The sequence below is a fragment of the Falco naumanni genome, chromosome 6 (assembly GCF_017639655.2).
Source record: "Falco naumanni isolate bFalNau1 chromosome 6, bFalNau1.pat, whole genome shotgun sequence".
NCBI classification, from domain to species: domain Eukaryota; kingdom Metazoa; phylum Chordata; class Aves; order Falconiformes; family Falconidae; genus Falco; species Falco naumanni.
In genome coordinates this window covers 5672089-5690711 of record NC_054059.1, presented here as the reverse complement: position 1 = coordinate 5690711, position 18623 = coordinate 5672089, and the positions used below count along the sequence as shown (strand labels likewise).

At 45.2% G+C, this 18623-nt stretch overlaps 2 protein-coding genes across 5 annotated transcripts in view; one reads left to right on the top strand and one right to left on the bottom strand.

The window, feature by feature from the left end:
• Nucleotides 1–1381: 1381 nt before the first annotated feature.
• SLC35A1 (solute carrier family 35 member A1) lies at nucleotides 1382–17625 on the top strand. Its single transcript, XM_040597550.1, has 8 exons — nucleotides 1382–1491; nucleotides 4523–4700; nucleotides 10231–10390; nucleotides 10769–10921; nucleotides 11734–11800; nucleotides 15036–15212; nucleotides 15605–15739; nucleotides 17083–17625. Exons 1-8 carry the CDS (start codon nucleotides 1476–1478, stop codon nucleotides 17211–17213), a joined length of 1017 nt encoding a protein of 338 aa, XP_040453484.1. The 5' UTR covers nucleotides 1382–1475; the 3' UTR covers nucleotides 17214–17625.
• RARS2 (arginyl-tRNA synthetase 2, mitochondrial) overlaps nucleotides 7839–18623 on the bottom strand; it is a 55361-nt gene continuing 44576 nt past the window's right edge. For 2 of the 4 annotated variants that reach the window (XM_040597543.1, XM_040597544.1), the window contains exon 20: nucleotides 17476–18621. In XM_040597543.1, the coding sequence (XP_040453477.1) occupies nucleotides 18253–18621 (369 nt within the window). In that variant the 3' untranslated portion in view covers nucleotides 17476–18252. Of the gene's footprint in view, nucleotides 8148–17475; nucleotides 18622–18623 lie in introns of those variants that run through there. The other 2 variants (XM_040597549.1, XM_040597546.1) reach the window with 2 other exon arrangements.

Sequence of the window (18623 nt, the reverse complement as noted above, 5' to 3'; positions counted from 1 at the left end):
GAGAATTTAGCTAAATGGTTTTCCACTAGGTGATTTTCTTTTGCAAAAACAAACTAATCAGTAGCAGCCAGATGTGCTGCTCCTTCATGTTTTTAAATTATGAGCTGGCACCATTTTTCAGATTTATTAAAAAAAAATATGAATGCTTTTACCAGCTGCAGCTTTTTTTTTTTAAAGAATACCCCATTGCTGCTTTATTAAATACGTTTGCTGTGATTGATCTCTGTATTTTTATCATCATTTGCTTTGAACCTTTTATGTTAAAGTTCTTATTTTGAACCAATAAACCAGTATTTCAAGAATCCGTAAGTACATTTATTTAAGAGGAAATTGATGAGCAAAAAATCCATTTTATCCTACTTACTCTGTTGTTTTCCACTAGAGAAGGTGCTGCAGTATTGTAAAATACTGGGCAATACAATTGTGATTAAATCTTAGTTTCAGCAGGGTAGAAACATGTCGGTACCTACGAGCTTACTCCTGGCAATGTGAAAGATGCGTGTGAGATTCCTGCGTGTTTACTACCAATCAGATAGTTCAGAAAAAAAGGAAAGGTTACTTTTCAAAATGGCTTTACTCATGTGAAAGGGGAGGCAACGTTCAGGCCGTGCCCGGTTGAACTCGAGCTGGTTTTCCTTCGAGCCTGGCTCTCCCGCGGCGCTGAGCGCTGTGGCTACCCGGCTTTGGGGCTGTTCAACGGGCCGCTCGGCACGGCCACTGGCCCCCTTCGCCTTCACGGCTGGGTTCGGCATTTTCTTCTTTCCAGGTGCTGCTGCTCGGGGAGCACAAGGCAGATACACAGGCAGCAGGCGGCGCGCAGGCTGCCGCGTACCTCACCCGAGTTCCCGAAGCTTTCCTCCAGCCTCCCTCCGCTCCCGGCACGCAGCAGCACCCTCGCTGCAGCCACCCGGCGCTCTGGGGACTGTCACTGCTGCCGCACAGGCTGCGGCCCCGCCGCGCTCCCGGCCCCCCGCGGCGGCCCTGCGCCGGGGCCGGGGCTACGGGCGGGCACAGCGCCGCGGGGGCGCAAGAGGGCGGGCAACGGCGGCGGGGGCGCGCCGGCTCGGCAGCCGTGGCGGTAGCACCGCGGGGGCCGCCCGGCCCTGCCGCTGCCCTCCCGCCCGGGGCGCGGCCCCACTCAGCCCCGCGCCGTCCGCTCCCCCCCGGGGCCCGTCCGCCGCCGGCGCGCACCGCTGCCCTCGGACGGCGGTCGGGCTGGCGCCGCGGGCAGTCACCCGCCGTGACCCGCAGCACAAGCGGCACCGCGCGGGCCCGCCGGGCGGCAGCCTGCGCCCGGGCCCAGCCGCGGCCCTCCGCCTCCCGGGGGGCGGCCAGACGGACCTCCGACTCTATGGTGAAACGAGGGAGGCGGGGCGCTCTAGGCGGGCGCGCCGTACTCTATGGTGTAATGGGAGGAGCGGCGGGGCACGGCGGGCGGCTCCGGCCCGGCGGTCTCGGCGCGGTCCGCGGGCACGATGTCGCCTCCGAAAGGTGAGGGTGGCGGCGCGGCGCGAGGCGGTGCCGGGCCGCTGCGGGGGCACCGCGGCTCTCGGGGGGCGGCACGGCCGGAGAAGGGGCCGGTCCCGCCCCCCCACGCTCCCCCAGACGAAGCGCGACCCACGCGCCGCGGCTCGCCCGTGCCTCCCCCGCCCTGGAAGGAGTGGGACTGTCCCCCAGGCCGGGGGCTGCGGCGCCGGGCGCTACCACGGCGGGCGCGGGGGGAGGGGGCTGCGAGGGGGCGGGGGGCCGCGCCGGAGAGAGGCTCTCCCCGCGCTCCCGCTTTCCACCCGCCGCCTGTGGCGGGCCGGGGCCGGGCCGGGCCGGCGGGGGCCTCGTCCGGGAGCGCCGCCGCTCCGGCGTGTGGGAGGCGCCGTCCGCGCTGCCGTCCCCCGGGCCGGCGGGTGCTCCCGGGCCGGGGCTCGCCGGGCCACTCGCGGCGCCTCCGCCTTTAGGGCCGCCCGCGGCCGCCTCCGGAGCGCTGGCGCCGCCGTCGCCGGTTCCCGCTCTGGGAGCGCTGGAGCGTGGCGCAGCGCTCCGGGGGCGCAGCCCGAAGCCGTGCGGCCCAGGTCGGCGCGCAGGGGCGCCCCCGCCCCTCGGCACCCCCCTGCGGCGCCGCAGCGCTCCCCGAAGCACCGCCGGGCCCTGGGTGTCCCCTGGGGCGTGTGACGGTGCCAGAGCCCTCGGGCCGGCCAGGTGGGCTTAACCCCCCCGGACGGTGGTGCCCGCGCCGCCGCCAGCTCCCCGCAGAGGGTCCGGCGCGGGCAGCGGACCTGGTGGCGGTGGGAAGGGGGAGCCCTGGCAGGAGCAGGGCCAGGCGCCGGGGGTGGCCTGCAGCTGTGTCGGGCTGGGTGCGAGGAGGTGCCCGCCGCCCCCGCTGCCTTCGGCGGGCTGCAGGGCGTGCTTCGTGCGCCAGGCTTGGCCTTGGGCTGCCATTTAAGAGCGTCCTGGCAGAGCAGTTAGAGGAGCTGTGGAGATGCGTGGGAGGCACGCGTTTACATCCCGAGACTTTCGGGCTGTCTAGCCCCTTTTGCTAGAAATTGTTTCATTCGCGTGGGATTTACTGAAGCTAATGCGAGAAGCTGTGGGAAAGAAAGAGCGGCTTCGTTCAGCTCATTTAAAAAAAAACAACTCTAAGCTGGTCCAGACTTGCCACCAGAAGATGTGGGCACCCCAGCTCCGCTTCCCTTCTGCCCTCGGTGTTGCACTGGGACTGATGCAGACGTGAGCCAGGCTGGAGAAATGTTCAGGCTGAAAGCTAACTACGAAGAGCTTTTTACATAATGCTGGAACTATCTAGTATAGTTACTAAATTCGTTATGTCCTGCTGCATTTGCTTGGTTTACCAAAGTTTGCAAACTGTTGCCAAATGGGGCATTTATTTTTTTTTTAAATAGTTATGGATTAGATTTACTTTTAGTTCAGTAGTGCATAGACTTAAAATCTTAATTTGTAAAACCCACATTGTTAATGTCATTTCTGTCAGCACTAAAACACCGTTAGAAAATACATTTTGTAAAACTGTAGCAGGTTAATTTTATTTCCTGATTGTTATGTCCTTGGAATCCCACTGCCCCTCCCTGCAGTCCAAACTTAATTTTAAAATGGATTACAGCTTGTAAGTCTCTTGTTAGTCCAAAAACTAATTGGCTCTAGCTTTTAAAAGTGGTTACTGACGTGGGTAAGATTTTTATCGATAAGGAAGTAGCTAATTTAAATGATTGCAGCAGCAGGAGGTATTAACTGTACCTTGCAGAAATGTTATGCAATAGAAGACATCGCTGGCTTGAAAGAAAAATGAACCAAAACACCGATTGCATTGGATTCAGCAATTCATTTCCGTATTAAATGAACAAAGTTATTACAAAGCTGCCCGGAGCTTATCTGTTCGCTTATTCCCTAATCAGCAGAAGAACATAAACTTATACCAATTAAAGGATGTTTCTTTAGGATATTCAGAACACGACAGATAAGGGCCTGAAAGATGCTGCAGAATGACTAACATCTACCTGTCAGGTGCCACATATAACAAAGAATAATTTACCAGTTTGAAAAATGGCTCTGTAGGCACTACTTGCAGGTTTGCTGATGTCTCATGTTGAGGGTCATGCCTTCATGCAGAGAACTCCTTTTTGGAGTCGTGTGCCTTTCTCTTTACTGGTACGGATGCAGCCTTAGCCATTCTCTGATGGAAGTGGACGGGTGTGGCCCGGCCACATCCACCCGATGAAACTCTCAGGCCTTAGAGGAGGGTGGCTGGGTGAAAAACTGCCTTTCACCAGTAGACCTGGGATAGGCAAACTCCCAAGTTATGCAGGATAGTAATTGGTCCAGGTTACAAGAATTGCTGCTGTTGGAAGAGTATAGCAGTGGGGAAGATAGAGGGAATAACAGAGGATACGCAGTCCTGCATGGTTTAATTTACTTGATTAGCCATAACCTTAGCGTTTTCTCCAGTGAATAATTTTTCAGGAAGGCCCTTTGTGTAAGTCCCATCACCGTTCTGAGCAAAACTCTCTTCTTTTATTAACTTAAGTGGAAAATAAGGCTGAAGGAGATGCTACCTTATTTATTCAGATTTGCTAGACTGATTCCCTTCTTTGCTGATAATGGACTTTTCCTCTCTTTTTACTTTCACTACTCTGCCAACGCTCTTTCTGTCAGACTGCAGTATACTACGTGGAGAGGATCAGCTGCTGTTCCAGTGAGCACTTGCTGTCAGCTAAAGAGCAGGAAAGCACAGAAATACTTTTTGGTTACTATTAGATAAACGTTAGTTTTTCTATAATGAAGGATGATTATGAGGACATCTTATTTTCAAATGCCTGGAGTTCCTATGCAAGGTTCTTTGAGAAGAGACTTTAAGATTTAACTTAAACTTTTACAGGAAGTATTTCGCAATGTTGTAATTATTGTATGCTGCCACAGTAGTCTTTGGTACAGTCCTCCAGCTGGAGGATGCCCTGTTTCAGTTCTTAAATTAACTTGAAGGGCATGCTGAGTCATTACCTTTGCTTTCTTTCAGAAAATGTCAGCTTACTGTTCAAGTTGTACTGTCTCACAGTGATGACCCTGGTTGCTGCATCATACACGGTCGCATTGCGGTACACTAGGACCGTGGAGACAAAACTCTACTTTTCAACAACAGCTGTGTGCATCACTGAAGTTATCAAGTTGTTCTTGAGTGTGGGCATCTTGGCTAAGTAAGTACGGGAATGCTAATCAGTGTTTTGAAAACGAGTCCTTGCTTCTAACCTCAGATTCTCAGATACCGAAGTACAGATACATTTGAGAACGTGGCTGGATAGTCATGCTGTGGAAGAGTCATTTTAGAGCGGGTTAGAGCCTGTGAGTCCTCCTCAACTGAAACTGCTTTGTAAACAGCACAATATTCAGGTGTGTCCTTTCTGCATATTTTCTGTTTTTGTATGCTTTGGAGTCGGTTCAAAATGTCAGCATGGATTATCTACGAAGTTTTGGTCTTTAAAATATTGGTGTAGATGAAAGCTGGACTGTGAGACAACACCTGCTGAGTTATAGAAAACTATAATGTTCCTACTCGTAAATTTGCCCAAACAGTGTTAGAGACAGGTACGTTGTTGTCTCTGTTAAACTGGGGAGTCAATGTTGTGGTCAGAAAATATTAGAGTTTCTGTAATCCTAGACTGCCACTAAGAACTAGAACTTTAGTCCACACGTAAGCGTCGGAAGTGGGGAGGCCATCAGTCTGTGTTTCCTCTCAGCTTCCCTGTGCCGCATCCTTCCGTGGAAGAATCTTTATATTCTGGACTTTTCCAAAGCCCCGTTCTTGCCGTTGTGGTAGAATTTGTTCTTCTAGGGTCTCTGCCTATGTCTTCATGACTTTTGGTACATCAGAAGGATACTGTTTTGTGCCAGAGGATCATGAAGTCACATGGCGTACTTCAGATTATTATCAGATCTTTTCTACTTAACATCAAAATGGCATTTTACTTGCTTTAGAAATGAGGCAATAGTTGAATTTGGTAAGGCAGCTGTGGCAAACTGCCTTTTGTTTAACCTTTCATTAGATGTAATGCATTAGAAAACACATGTGTGACCAGTGGCAAATTTTTATTTTTAGGCACTCTGAGCTTCTCACTCTGCCAGCACAGAATGTTGACAGAAGTGTCTCTGCTGATGAGTGGTTGTGCTGTGGTTCTCAGTGTTGTGGCCAGTGTGGATCCTGATCCAGCCTGCTTTCTGGAGACCATAGCAGCCAGCGTGTCTCAACAGTGAGAAACCTGTGGGTGGCATTTGGTAGCCCCACCTGTGTGTATAATTTTTCAAATCTGTTCTTGTGCACCTGGAACCCAGGCTGTTTATAGTATACCAGAGAGGCCTAGTTCAGCAGGGTAAGCAATCTGCCTTTTGTTAAGGTTCAGTAATACTGCGTTCATTAAATGTACGAACGGTCCTTCTGCTTGAAATAAGTAAAAAGGGAATTACTTTTAACTCAGAAGTCTATTATGTTTTTAGAACAGCCCTGCACAGTCAAAAATCCATGATAGCCTATCATCCTCCCTTTGACAGTCAGCAGAGGATGCTTAGAACAGAAGTATAGGCAATAGGGCAAGCATGGGCTGAACTTCCCTTAGCTGGTGGCAGAAGCTTATGGATTTCCCAGCCTGGATGCTGTGTGCACGCTGTAGCTGTAGCCCCTAACAATCCTGCCCTCTGTGATATTGTCCAGTTTCTCTTTGAAATGTTAGTCCCTAGTGTATCTGTGAAATTACTTGTGCAATATAATTGCACACTATGAAAAAGTCCTTTCTCGTAAACACTTCAGCAGTTTCACTGTATTCTGCATCTTGTGTTGACAGACATCATGAATAATCTTTCACCCTTCATTTTTATTTTCATATGTCTACAGATCTGTATTGTGTTTTCATCACTCATTTATTTTCCAAGCCGGGACTCCTAGCCTATTTCTTCTGTGATCATCCTATTATCCATCCCCACAGCACTTCCAGTACTATTACATCCTTTTTGAAACTGGATGCAGAGCTGTGCGCACCATTCAGGATGGGAACACGCAGTGTCATTAGGCAGAGGGACGAAGGTGCTTTCTGTCTTGGTCTTGTTTCTTTTCCTAAAGATTTGTAACATTCTGCGCATATTTCTGAGCACAGCTGAGCCTTGAGCTGGTGCTGTCAGAGGGCTACTCGCATTTTTTCCCAAAGGCCTGTAACTGGTTTGGAGATGGTGGCTCTGTTTTGGGGTTGTCATTTCCTATGATTCTTTCTCATTTATTGACAGCTGAGTTTTTATATGCCAGTTAAAATGGGGTGAATCTCATTCATTGAGCTGTTTGGAGGTTATGATATGTATTTTGATCTGGTCAGCTAGTGGGGTGGTTTTCTCTGTAGTTGAGAGGGATGGGCACCAGCAGATGCTCTTCATCAGGCCGTGCTCGCCTCTTCTTGGAGGGATGTCTCGCTCGCTGGTGGGTCCGGTTGCCTTCCTTTGCTGTCCAGGTAACTGAGCTGTTTCTCAGATGGCGAAAGATCTGATGAATTGTGCTTGGTGTAGTGAGAGACCCTTCAGCAACTATTGAAAGTTTCCTTTTGGATGTGACATATAATTGAGTATAATCAGCAACATTTGTCAATTTCCTAGTAATCTCACGTTTTAGATTACTTACAAATAGCTGAGCAGCATAAATTCCAGCATAGTTTCCTTCAGCGTCTCCTTTATAACTTCCTCCAGTTTTTAAGGTCCTAACCCATTTGTCTCACCCAAGACAAGGTACCTCTGTTGTGTGACAACCAGCTAGAAGATAGAATGCAGTCTGTTTTTTCTGTACATTTGGGTGGGTACCTTTTTCTTTCTGAAACAGCCAGCATTGATTACTGCAGTGTACAGGATACTGGACTACGATTCTCACATTGTTCTAGGCTGCAGAATTTTCCTTACACATTCTTATGCTTTGCCTCCGCTGTGTTTACTTTTAAGATTTCTCCTGGAAGGCACATTGAATGGATGAATGCCAAAAAGACTGTCTTTCAAAAGGGAAGCTTATGATAGTTTAAGCTGTGTTAATTGTTTACTCAACTGTACTCTCAAATTCCATATTCATTTAAAGTCCAGTTTACCATCTGGTAATTACGTTATCTGCATTTGTAGATGGTGCATAATTACTTAGCAATGGATAGAGAAAAATAGAGCTGATTTGCAGACTCTAGTTTTAACTTCAGCTTCTCTAACAAATGCATATTTCTGTTGCAGAACTGATTGTTTTTAGTATCTCTCACCTATTCACACCTATGAAGTAAACAGAATGGTTTTTAAGTCAAATCTAGATCGACATCAAGAACACTGAATTCAAACTGGAATATTTTTTATTTTCTTGCTTGATTTTGCAGGGTACATCTTTGGGTACCTTATTTTGCATTATCAGCTGTACTCAGGGGCTTGGTTTAAATTCTTTTTTGTGTAGATTTAAATCTGTCTTCACATGATCTCTGTACTGAATTCAGCTTACAGCTGGAGATTCTTGATAAGTGCATGCTTCCGAAAGCACACCCATTGCAAAGATGGACTATTAGATAGTTCATGTTCTTGTTCTCAAAAACTAAAGTGAAAATGGTGCTTACTGGACATCTGTTACTCTTCATTCCTGAAATTCCGTGCTAGAAGTCAAAGTAAACAAACTACTATTACTGCCGTGATTTGACTTTAAACGTGTGATCAGCTAATTCACTGAGCATGGTCTGGAACAGAAGCAGGTATAATTTAAATACTGTTTTCTTGTTTGACAGCACACCTTAGTATTGATGAATGGAAGAAGCCGTTACTATGTGGTATTATTTGACTTCTTATTCTCACAGAGTAGAACTGTATCTGTGCTAATGATATTTTATTTGCAGTTAGACATTTGAGATAGAAGCACCTTAGTCCAGCTGCACTTGGGTATTACCAGGATCTCTAGGTTTTCTTGTATAACTTATCTCGCAATGCTGGGCAACATAGTAAATACATTGAGGAATAAGTAAACCAACAATTTTGCCTATAATGTCAATGACTCCTAACATTTTATGCAGTTCTGTGCCTAGTGCGATTAACCAGGATGAACTGTAGCATGAACTCTTCCCCTTCCTTGTATTGCAAACTTCGCTTTAAGTGCTACTTGCCTATAGGTTTTTCACATCAATGTCTGACCCTTGTGGCCAGACATGTCTTTTACAAGACACCTATGTGACATGCTTGGTGTCACCAAGCCCGTCCCAGGCAAAGTATCCCCTTAAGTTAGGAAAGAGATTTGCTTGTGACCTCACTTGTACAAGAAGAGCGTGGGAAACCGTATTCACCTCTGTTAGGTCACTGTACTGCCCCTGACTCTGGGGTTTTTGTGTGTGTTTTCTGGTACTGGAAAATGACAAAAAAAATCCCTTGTGGCTGCCTGTATAAAGACTGCTCTCGCTACCAGAGAGAGGAGGAGGTATATAGGTATGTGCTTAGGCAGGGAGGAAGGCAAGGGAGGAGAGAAACTTGGACAGAAGGATCGTGAGAGGAAGTGGGTAGAGTCCATAAACCTTTGGAGAGGAAAAGTGTAAGAACCTGAAGCACAGAGTCAGAGGTTGATCAGGAAGGGAAAATATGCTGGAACAAGGTTGTTAATGAATACGCTTGGGACACAGAGAGATTGCTGATTTTGGTAATTGCTAATAAGAGTTTCGGGCAGGTAGGTGGACATACATTTGTGAAAAAGAGAGAAGTTGGAATATGGTTGACATGTGGGGAACTGGGCTTCTGGAGCACTGAGGAAGATGTGAGCCTTTTGTTCATATGCATGTGTAATGGAAGGGAAAGGAGTGTTGAATTCAAGAGCAATACAGGTTCCAAGTTGAAAGGTACAGGGGAGGGGACAGGAGTGATTTTGGATGTTGGTGTTTGTCAGTGGCCAAGCAAGAGAAGAATGGAAAGGGCGAAACATGAGACTTGGGGAGAGCTGGGAAGGGAACTGGTGGAACCTGAGCAGCAGCAAGTAAGCAAGAAATGTCGTTGATGTACAAATTGTAAGGGAAAACTAGCAATGCAGAGGAGCAAGCTGCAAAAGGGGAGAGCAGCGAGAAGCAACACATTCTTCCCCATTGCCTGCTCTTTCACGTGCTGTAATTCCATGAAGGAGATGCAAGGTGAAAGGGAGCCACCACAAGCCCTGCCAGACCTCTTGTGTGCTGGTGCCAGTCCAGCATCTCTCGCACCATAAGTGAGAAGAGGGATGCAGGGCTGGCTGAGGAATGAGAGCTGTTTCCAGCTCAGTAGTGTGCAAGGGTACACTTTTTTTTTTTGCTGTACTGTGTGGCCCAGTTTAAAGGGGATCTGGAAAATCACAGGCATTTGCCATCACAGACAAATATTAACACAAAAAAAGGGGGGGTGGAGGGAGGGGAGCAACAGCCTTCTGTCGTCCCACTGCCTGTGTACTTAGTGACTTATTCCACTGTTTACAGTGTTCATAGTTGTTTACCTTATCAAACATTAATGCATCTAACCTCCTGATTCCAGAACATCATCTTCACCTTCAGGGGTTTCTACTTGTTGATAACCTCACTGTTTTTTCCCAGTTAATTTTTCTTTAATGAGCAGAAGCTACAACTGATTGTTGAGAACAAATTTTCAGTCTTCCCAAAGGATTCATTGATTTTATTTCTGTTTTCAAATATCCATTTAAGAGAGCCCTCAGTTATAGTAATGTATTTTATTTTGCAGGGAAACTGGAAGTCTGGCAAGGTTAATAACATCTTTAAAAGAAAATGTATTCGGCAGTCCTAAAGAATTGCTAAAATTAAGTGTTCCCTCTTTGGTGTATGCTTTCCAAAACAATATGGCATTTGTGGCTCTTAGCAACTTGGATGCGGCAGTCTACCAGGTAATAAATGTTTTTGTCAGTAACTGCTCGGTAAATACCTTCCTCTGCTGTGTCGCGAGGCATGCATGCTAGGTACCTGTCTGCCTAGCACAGAGTACTCTCTTTAGCCTCAGTGCTAAAAGCCAAGTGGTGCTTTGTTACATTCGCAGTATACACGTTGTTGCAGAGCTCTGGTTTTCTGAGCTAACCTGCTCACTGCTAGAGTAACTTCAAATTCACTTTGTTGTAATTGGCAGTGGTACAAAACCCCAAGGTTCTGTAGATCAATACATGTAACATTTTATTTGTCGTTCTGTAGTTGAATTCTCTGTTTTATTTTCTTGTTTTGGAGGAGTTTATCAAACCACATCCTCTGTGCTACATTCCCCTCTTCTTTAGGTGACATACCAGTTGAAGATCCCCTGCACAGCCTTGTGTACAGTCCTAATGCTAAACCGTACCCTTAGTAAGTTGCAGTGGTTCTCTGTCTTCATGCTGTGCGGTGGTGTTACCCTTGTTCAGTGGAAGCCTGCTCAGGCTACAAAAGTACAGGTAAGAGTTTACTGTCTGCCTCTTCACAACGCAGGATAAACTGCCTTATACTTTGTATTTCGCTTCCCAGCAGCTGAGGTTAAGGTAGGGTCTCTACATTCCACGCAGTAGTATCTGTTTCCTATTTCCAGCCATTTCAGGTACAATATAGTCACTAGTTTGATTGTTCACTTTCACGTTTATTGTATACCAGTTCAGGCAGGCTTGTGGTATTGCTCTAGTCTCATTTGTTGGAATGGCAACTAATTGCTACAATTAGTATAAATTACCAGAGTCACCATAATCAGTCTAATGCACCATCATAGGAATATCTGAGTAATATATTGTTTCCAGCAGTTGGCCCTGGTATCATTGTAATTGTTGGAGCAGAGAGCTTGGAATGGAAACACTTGGCAGAATTAGGAGGGAAGTTCCAATGCCTTGTGGGTGTGGGTATGTCATTTAAACACACCCTTGAGAGGCACTGACCTAATCCTGTTCTAGGAAGAAACAAGTGTCTTCTGTTTCTTAGGTGGTAGCCGCTGCTCAGCGGCATTAGTTGGGAAGGGCAGGTCGTGCAGCTGGGGAGGCTGGCACGGCCAAGCAGATGGTGCCTTTGAGCACTGCAAGGATTGGTGAGAGTACACGTGGAAAACAAAACGCCACACAGCTACACCAGGCTAATCTGAAGGGCAGCTCTAGCTAAGCAAGTACAATTTATACTGTAACGAAATGCTAATAATTTTTCTGTACTCAACGAAGTAGCTCTGGATTTGATTATTGTAAATTACTGCAGTGTTGCCTCCTTTTTAAAATAACGGTTGATGTTGCAGGTGGAGCAGAATCCATGGCTAGGGTTTGGAGCAATTGCTGTTGCTGTACTGTGTTCAGGATTTGCAGGTATAGTATTATTTCTGTATGCAGGTCACATCAAAGGAACTGGAGAGCTCAGGATGTTTAAAACAGCATTCTACATTAGTTAACTGTCATCGCTGATTAGAAGACAAAAAAAGGACTGTATCCCCTCTGCCCATAATTACCTTCTACTTGTGGTAATTATGGCAGCTTCATGACATGATTACTGCCATTGTCAAGCGAGTAACTAGGAGCATGTACTATTGGTTTTACATGAGGCAGCTTAGGAGGCTGGTTTGCAAATCGAAGTGTCTTTCAAATATTTAGAATAATACTGTAGGGAACATCCATAATGACTCACTCAGTACAATTAATAAATGTACATCAGTTTTATAAAGTTGGCTTTACAGTGAATAGCTCCCTTATGGTGATCACGTGAGATACTTGCCTCTTTTTTTCTTTTCCCTTTTTTTTTTTTTTTTTTTTTAATAAGGGGAACTGAGCTCCTCGCTCGGTTCTTGCACTTGCTCAGCCCTGAAATACACATTGCCATAGTGCTGTAAGTGGTAAATCTAACTGAGATGCAGAGGGAGCAGGAATAAGGCAGAGAGGAAGATGAGTCACAGGAAGCCTAGATAAACGGCATGAAGGAATTTTGGGTTTGTTTGATTTTGTTTTGTTCTACAGCTAGTGTTTCCCCTCAGAGTAGTTTTTCTCTGGCTTCTGCAGAAGGAGACCAGAACTTGAGGACAAGTGAGTTGGTGCTGAGAAATAAGGAAATGCACATTACTACTTAATTCGAAATTTGGCTCACAGGGATGTATTTCCCTGGCTATAAACTGGATTCTTCTTACCCTCTGTAAGAAAACAAGGTACTGTCACACACTTCTAGTACCATACGGTCCTGCAAGAATAATCTTGTGCTCTGCATACGTGCTCATTACTCATGGAAAACATTCTGGTCAGCAGGGGAGGAAAGGAGGGTGGCGTTCTTGCTCGGTGTCTTTTCAGTGAAATGGGCACTCTGAAGCAGAAATACTAAATAAGGCTGTGTAGAGCTCAACCAGCTTTTCCTGGAAGGTTATAAATTTACTCATTTCAATAGATGCTTCCAAGCCATGAGACAAAACACAACATTCACAGTGAAGCCTTTGGGGGTCTCCTAAAGCTCTCTGGCTGGTGTGTGGGTAGGCAGCTGTACTTGTAAAGGTCTGCAAATTCAGACCACTGAAAGGGCTGATGCAGGCAGCTTTAGGGGATTTGGACACATACGGCTTTCTTCTCCTGCAAAAGGATTGCAGCTTGGGTGTTTCTTCACTGACAGCTGTAGCTTTGAGGCAGCTGTGAGGACAGTGTTTCATCCGTGGAGCTCCTTGTGCCCTTGGGGCTTTACGTATTGAAAACATACATCCTATTCAAACTCCTTTCCTCTTCCTCCTTCCCACACCCACATGAAGGAGTTGTTTTGGCATTACACCTTCAGCTTCTGGACTGACCATGTTAAGTGTTTTATATTATTCCAGCAAAGTCAAAGAAATTAAATGTTTTTGTCTCTCAGAGACGGAAACAAAGTTTTCCTCAAACTGCAGATCCTGTGATAACTTCTAAGTATCCGAGGCCTCAATAATGCTTATAAAAGCATTGGACAAGTATGTAATGGGAGATCCTTTGCGACTATAAACAGTACTGAAGAGTAATTTTTCCTCAACAGCACCCATTCTTTCCTTCACCTTGTTAGTGGAGTAATTTTTATGCATTTTCAAAAATGTGAAAGCAGTTTCATTGGTTTGCTTACTGTTTTCTTAGTTTATAAAATTTACAGATACGGTTCATACTCAAGCCAAATTTCTGGTGCAGTGATTACATCTGGCTGTGTTCTGTGGGGCTTCTCGGTGGGCAGAAATCTCAAGGTAGCTGACTGTGGGATCTTTTAAGTGCTGCAGTTGTTAACAATACTAGGGGGTTTTGTTGATATTGTTGTTTAGACTTGAAGAATGTATATTCATGTGAGATAATATTGTATTTCCTTGGGGATTTTTATTATTTAAACCCCTGAAATATAAATCTGTTCTCTAATTTATTCACCATAAATATTCAATATACTATATTAAACTTTAAATTGCATTTTTCATGAATAAAAGTGTAGCAAGACTTTCCTTGAAGCTAACTCGGGATTTTCAGGAGCAGCGTGTGCCTAGGGCTTCTAACCTACAGGTCTTTTCTCTGTGCCATCTTTGTCAGTTCCAAGTACTTTTCTCGTATCATATGAAAGATCTTGGGTGACGTTACTCAGCAGTGAACTTTTAAGTCAGTAGGGCTCACACCAGAAGGTCATGGAAGTGGCTGAGCAGATCTGAGTCCTGCAAATTGCTCTCTCTGTTTTGAAACGTGGAGGAGATTCCAGAGACTAGCAGAGCCCTGGTGTGGGAGCAGTGGTTAAAAAGGCAGGTAGTGACGACCTTGTCAAATGTTGGCCTTTTAGCCTGATGTACACCTCCCAAGCAGAATAATGAAAAGGTATTTCAGTAATGCAGAGCATAAAAGTAATGCTCATCAGCGTGGCACTGGCACGGGGAACAAGAGCTTTAGATTAAAGTGAATTCCATTTCCTCAAAACCAGTCTGTAGTTTCAATTAACAGAAGGCATCAGTTTTGATTTGCTTTTGTAATCCACTGAAGCTGTGGTTTCAGAATGTCGCCACTTTGCCAAGTACTTCACAAGCAGGAGGCTTCTGAGGAATTTTCAGTCTCAGTACTGAGGTAATACAGTCCCGCCCCTGGTTTTAATTTTTTACTGCCAAGTATCCCAGTGGAGGGGGGTGGGGGGGAGGAAGTTCCCCATCATACTGAAATGCATTAAATACTGTCCCAGGGATGAAATACCAGGTGCCAGGGTGAAACGCTTTTTTTGTGGTGTATGGTTTGTTTGTTTTTTTTTCTTTGTGCAGTAGAAACTGCTGGACAGAAGCCTGGCAAATCAAACAGAAATGAGAAGTAGTTTCAGCTGTTGATGAGGTTCATTGTTACAACTGTAAAGATAAATAGAATTAATTTTTGATGTTATGTACCCATTAGAGTGATCCTGTTCTGGAGGACACGTTTAGCAGAGTGTGTCATTGGGTCCTCAGCATTGGGAACTTCTGCGAAACTTTGTAGGACAAGATGGTTGCAGTAGTGTTGTCTGCCTTTAAAACACTATGAACCATGAATCATTAAGGACAATGCTTCATCTCACTGAAACCTTTTCTTCTTTTCCTTTTTTTTTTTTTTTTTTTTTTAGGAGTTTATTTTGAGAAGGTCTTAAAGAGTTCAGACACTTCCTTGTGGGTGAGGAATATTCAAATGTACTTATCTGGGATTGTGTTGACTTTATTTGGTGTGTACGTGTCAGATGGAGCCCAAGTTCTTGAGAAAGGGTTTTTCTACGGCTATACATACTACGTCTGGTTTGTCATCTGTAAGTATCTTGTGGTTTTAGGGTCTTGTCACATTGTTTTGCTTTTTTAACTATGATATAACTGATTGCAGGAAGCTACAAATTCAGTCTGACACCGGTTTTTTACTGTGTTTTGAGGGATTTTATTTAAAAGATTACTTTTCTTGGAAATTATTCACTTTTCAATTTAAAATTGTGCTGAAACAACAGTCTAAATAAGAGAGCAATGAGTAGATCATCTTTAAATGAGTCTTATCCACTAGGTGCCACGTGGACATCCCATTTTGCTGAGCGTTGTGTTAAATTGCCCATTAGGATGACCAGACAAGGAGTACAGCAGTGAAGTACAATGCATCATTTCAAGAGTAACTTACTCCACCTTTACTAACAGAAACATGTTACCTGCTTTCCAGTTCTCGCTAGCGTTGGTGGCCTCTACACTTCGGTGGTTGTTAAGTACACAGATAACATTATGAAAGGCTTTTCTGCAGCAGCAGCCATTGTTCTTTCTACTGTGGCATCAGTCATCCTCTTTGGCCTCCAGATAAGTAAGTGCCTTTCTGCCGTTGATTTGACTGACACGTGCGCTTCCTTCCTGGCTAGTAGGCTGTGTGCAGTTTGTACCAGAGCGATCATTTATGCCTTTTTCTGGTTTTAACTTCGTCTTCTCCACGATGCCTACGCACCAATGCATCGTCCCTGTTGCGTAATGTAGGGTGCCTGATGACCCTGTGCTTTCACAGGCATGCATGGTTTGGTCTTCAGATGCATCCTACAGCCTCCGACAGAAAGGTTCTTCCCATTTTAAACAGCTTGCGACTTTATACAGCTTCATTCATCGATCACTTTCTGATGTGGTTTAGCGTGTGATATAGCTGTTTATCTGAGACTGCTGTTGATAAGTTATCATTTCTTGTTGGTTTCGGTATAGCCAGTGCCGAATTAATTCCTCAGCTATTTCTGCAAGGGCTTTACACATCCCTGTGAAGTTACACCTCCTTCTGTGTTAACTTTTACCTTCCCTAGTTGCGGGGGACACCACCATGTGAGAGTGAGTCACATAGCAGCTGGGGTCATGCGTAACTGATGTGGTGGAAGTTTTTGAGAGGAAACAGCAGATTGCTTTGGGCTGTTCTGCAACTACAAAGGATATTCTCCCTGATCAAGTCTGTGTCTGATACTGTACTCAGTTGCTCCTGCTCAGTCCTTCACTGTTTAGTTTTGGCTATTTTTTTACTTTCTTATCATAATCCAAAGATGGTATGGTGTAATGGTGGAAAAACTAGCTTTCTGATGAAACTAGAGAGATGGAACTTCAGGAGAGTTTGCATAAGAAGAAAATCATCAGTGTCTGGCTGAAAAAAAGCACCTTAAAGCAAGTGATGAAAAACACAGCTAGTTTTAAAAACTCACTTGAGCAAGATATGTTCTTGATGGTTGACACAAATCAGACCTGGACTGGTGATCTTTCCGTGAAAGCTTTATGAATAGTGTTTCCTAACCCTGTCAAGACATGGAAAGGCAAACAAAATGTCTTATTACAGGCTACTCTATCATAGACACAGTCTTTACCATTAAGTTTATTGTAACTCAGGCCTGTAGATGGCATGTAGAACTGCAGATGTTTCACACTTGCTTTCCTGACCATCACCGTGTTCTCGGTGATATAAGACTAACTGAAATGGTGTGGGGGTTGTAAATACTCAAGTGTTCTCGGTGACAGAGGATGAGTCTAGATTGCGTGAATTATTAACAGCTTCTTGGTCCTGTTTGGTTTTGAGTGATTTTAAATTATGATGGTATCTGAATGGCTGTGTATTATATAGCTTAGTCTTCTGCAGGTTTCTTCTTCTACAGAGGTGTTTATTAAAGCTGTTTTGTCTCCTTTCAGCTGTTACCTTCTCCCTGGGTGCTCTCCTGGTGTGTGTTTCTATTTACCTCTATGGATTACCTCGACAAGATACCACAAAAATCCAGCCATCAGAGACTAAGAGCTCAAAAGAAAGACTTGCTACCGTGTGACACTGTGCATAAAAATGGACAGACAGACAAAATGGACTTTAAAATGAACTGCATTTTTTAAAAAATAGCCTTAAGCTAGTTAGTCATGAAATGATTTAAGTGGGATAGACTAAAAGCAGAAGTTAGTTCTGTTTTACACGTGGAGTTTCCAGTGGCTGATGCAGAGGCTGTGGTATAGCTGAGGAGCTGGATGGGTCTTTTATTGGAGGTGTTTGTCACTCACATCGAACACTGAAGAGTCCCATTGACATGGAGAGCAGAATGAAGGAACTGAACACTCAGTTGTATATAATGTACATAAATGGGAGGGAAGTCAGGTCTTTGTGTATTTGATAAACTGTCTTGCCCTTTCAGGGCAGAAAAGCCCAAAAGCTTCATAAAAATCTATTAAAAAGAGCAATTACTGCCTTAATTACTACTACAACTACTCTTAAACTAGGTTGGCAATTGCAGTTTGATAAATGAAAAATTTCTTTTCTAGATGATGATGTGCAGATGACGACACGATTCTACCAGGAATAACTGTGATTTGGGCACCATTTACCTAGAAGTGCTTAGACATAGTGCTTGCTCTTTGTTGTACAAAGGCAGAAAGACTGGTGGTTCTCTTAGGTTGCAGATATTCTTTCACTTTTCAAATGTTTTTTTATATCTGCTGTAGCTGGCAAAGGAATCTTCTGTTCAACTGTGTTTTGTCACAACTCTAGTTGTACAGGGGAAGGTTCGTACGTGTTCCTGTGTCCCTGACTGAAGTACGAATGAGTTAGTGTCAGACTAGGAAATTTTTATCTGTACATTTTCTCTCTAAACCATTTTGTGCATACAGAGTGATGCTTGAAGAGAGTCCCTGTTGTGCATGTTAGGCTTTGATTTAATTTATGAGTGACAACTGTATAATTTCAACCACCTCGATCATTTTCTGAGGCCTCACTCAGTTCAACCTTTCCAGAACTGAGGGAAAAACTGACTTCGGTGCAACTTAGTTGCATTCAAAGTGGAGTAAAAAATGTGACTAAGTTTGTATCCTGGTTAGATTCCTTCAGACATGAGTCAACCAGCTGCGTTTTACTTGAAAGCAAAGTGGGGCGTACTCAACACAGCAGTCACAAACACACTTAAATTCTGTTTCAGCGGGAGAGGATGCTTCTCTTTGGCGGCACGCTGTTCTAGATGGACAGAACAGCTGGCAAAAGGCAAAGTGCCACGCTGGTGAGCACAGGCTTTGGTGGTGGTGGGCACGGTCAGATACTCCAGAGGCTGAAGCAGCCACCTGCGCTACCTTCCTTCCCTGTGATGCTCCGCATCTCTTCAGCAGTGAGACGGCACCGGCCCTGTCTGACCGCCCGTGTGGTGCTGAGGGAGCGCGGCCGTTCCTGTTCCACCAGCCGGGCAGCGAACCCTCTTCTCCCT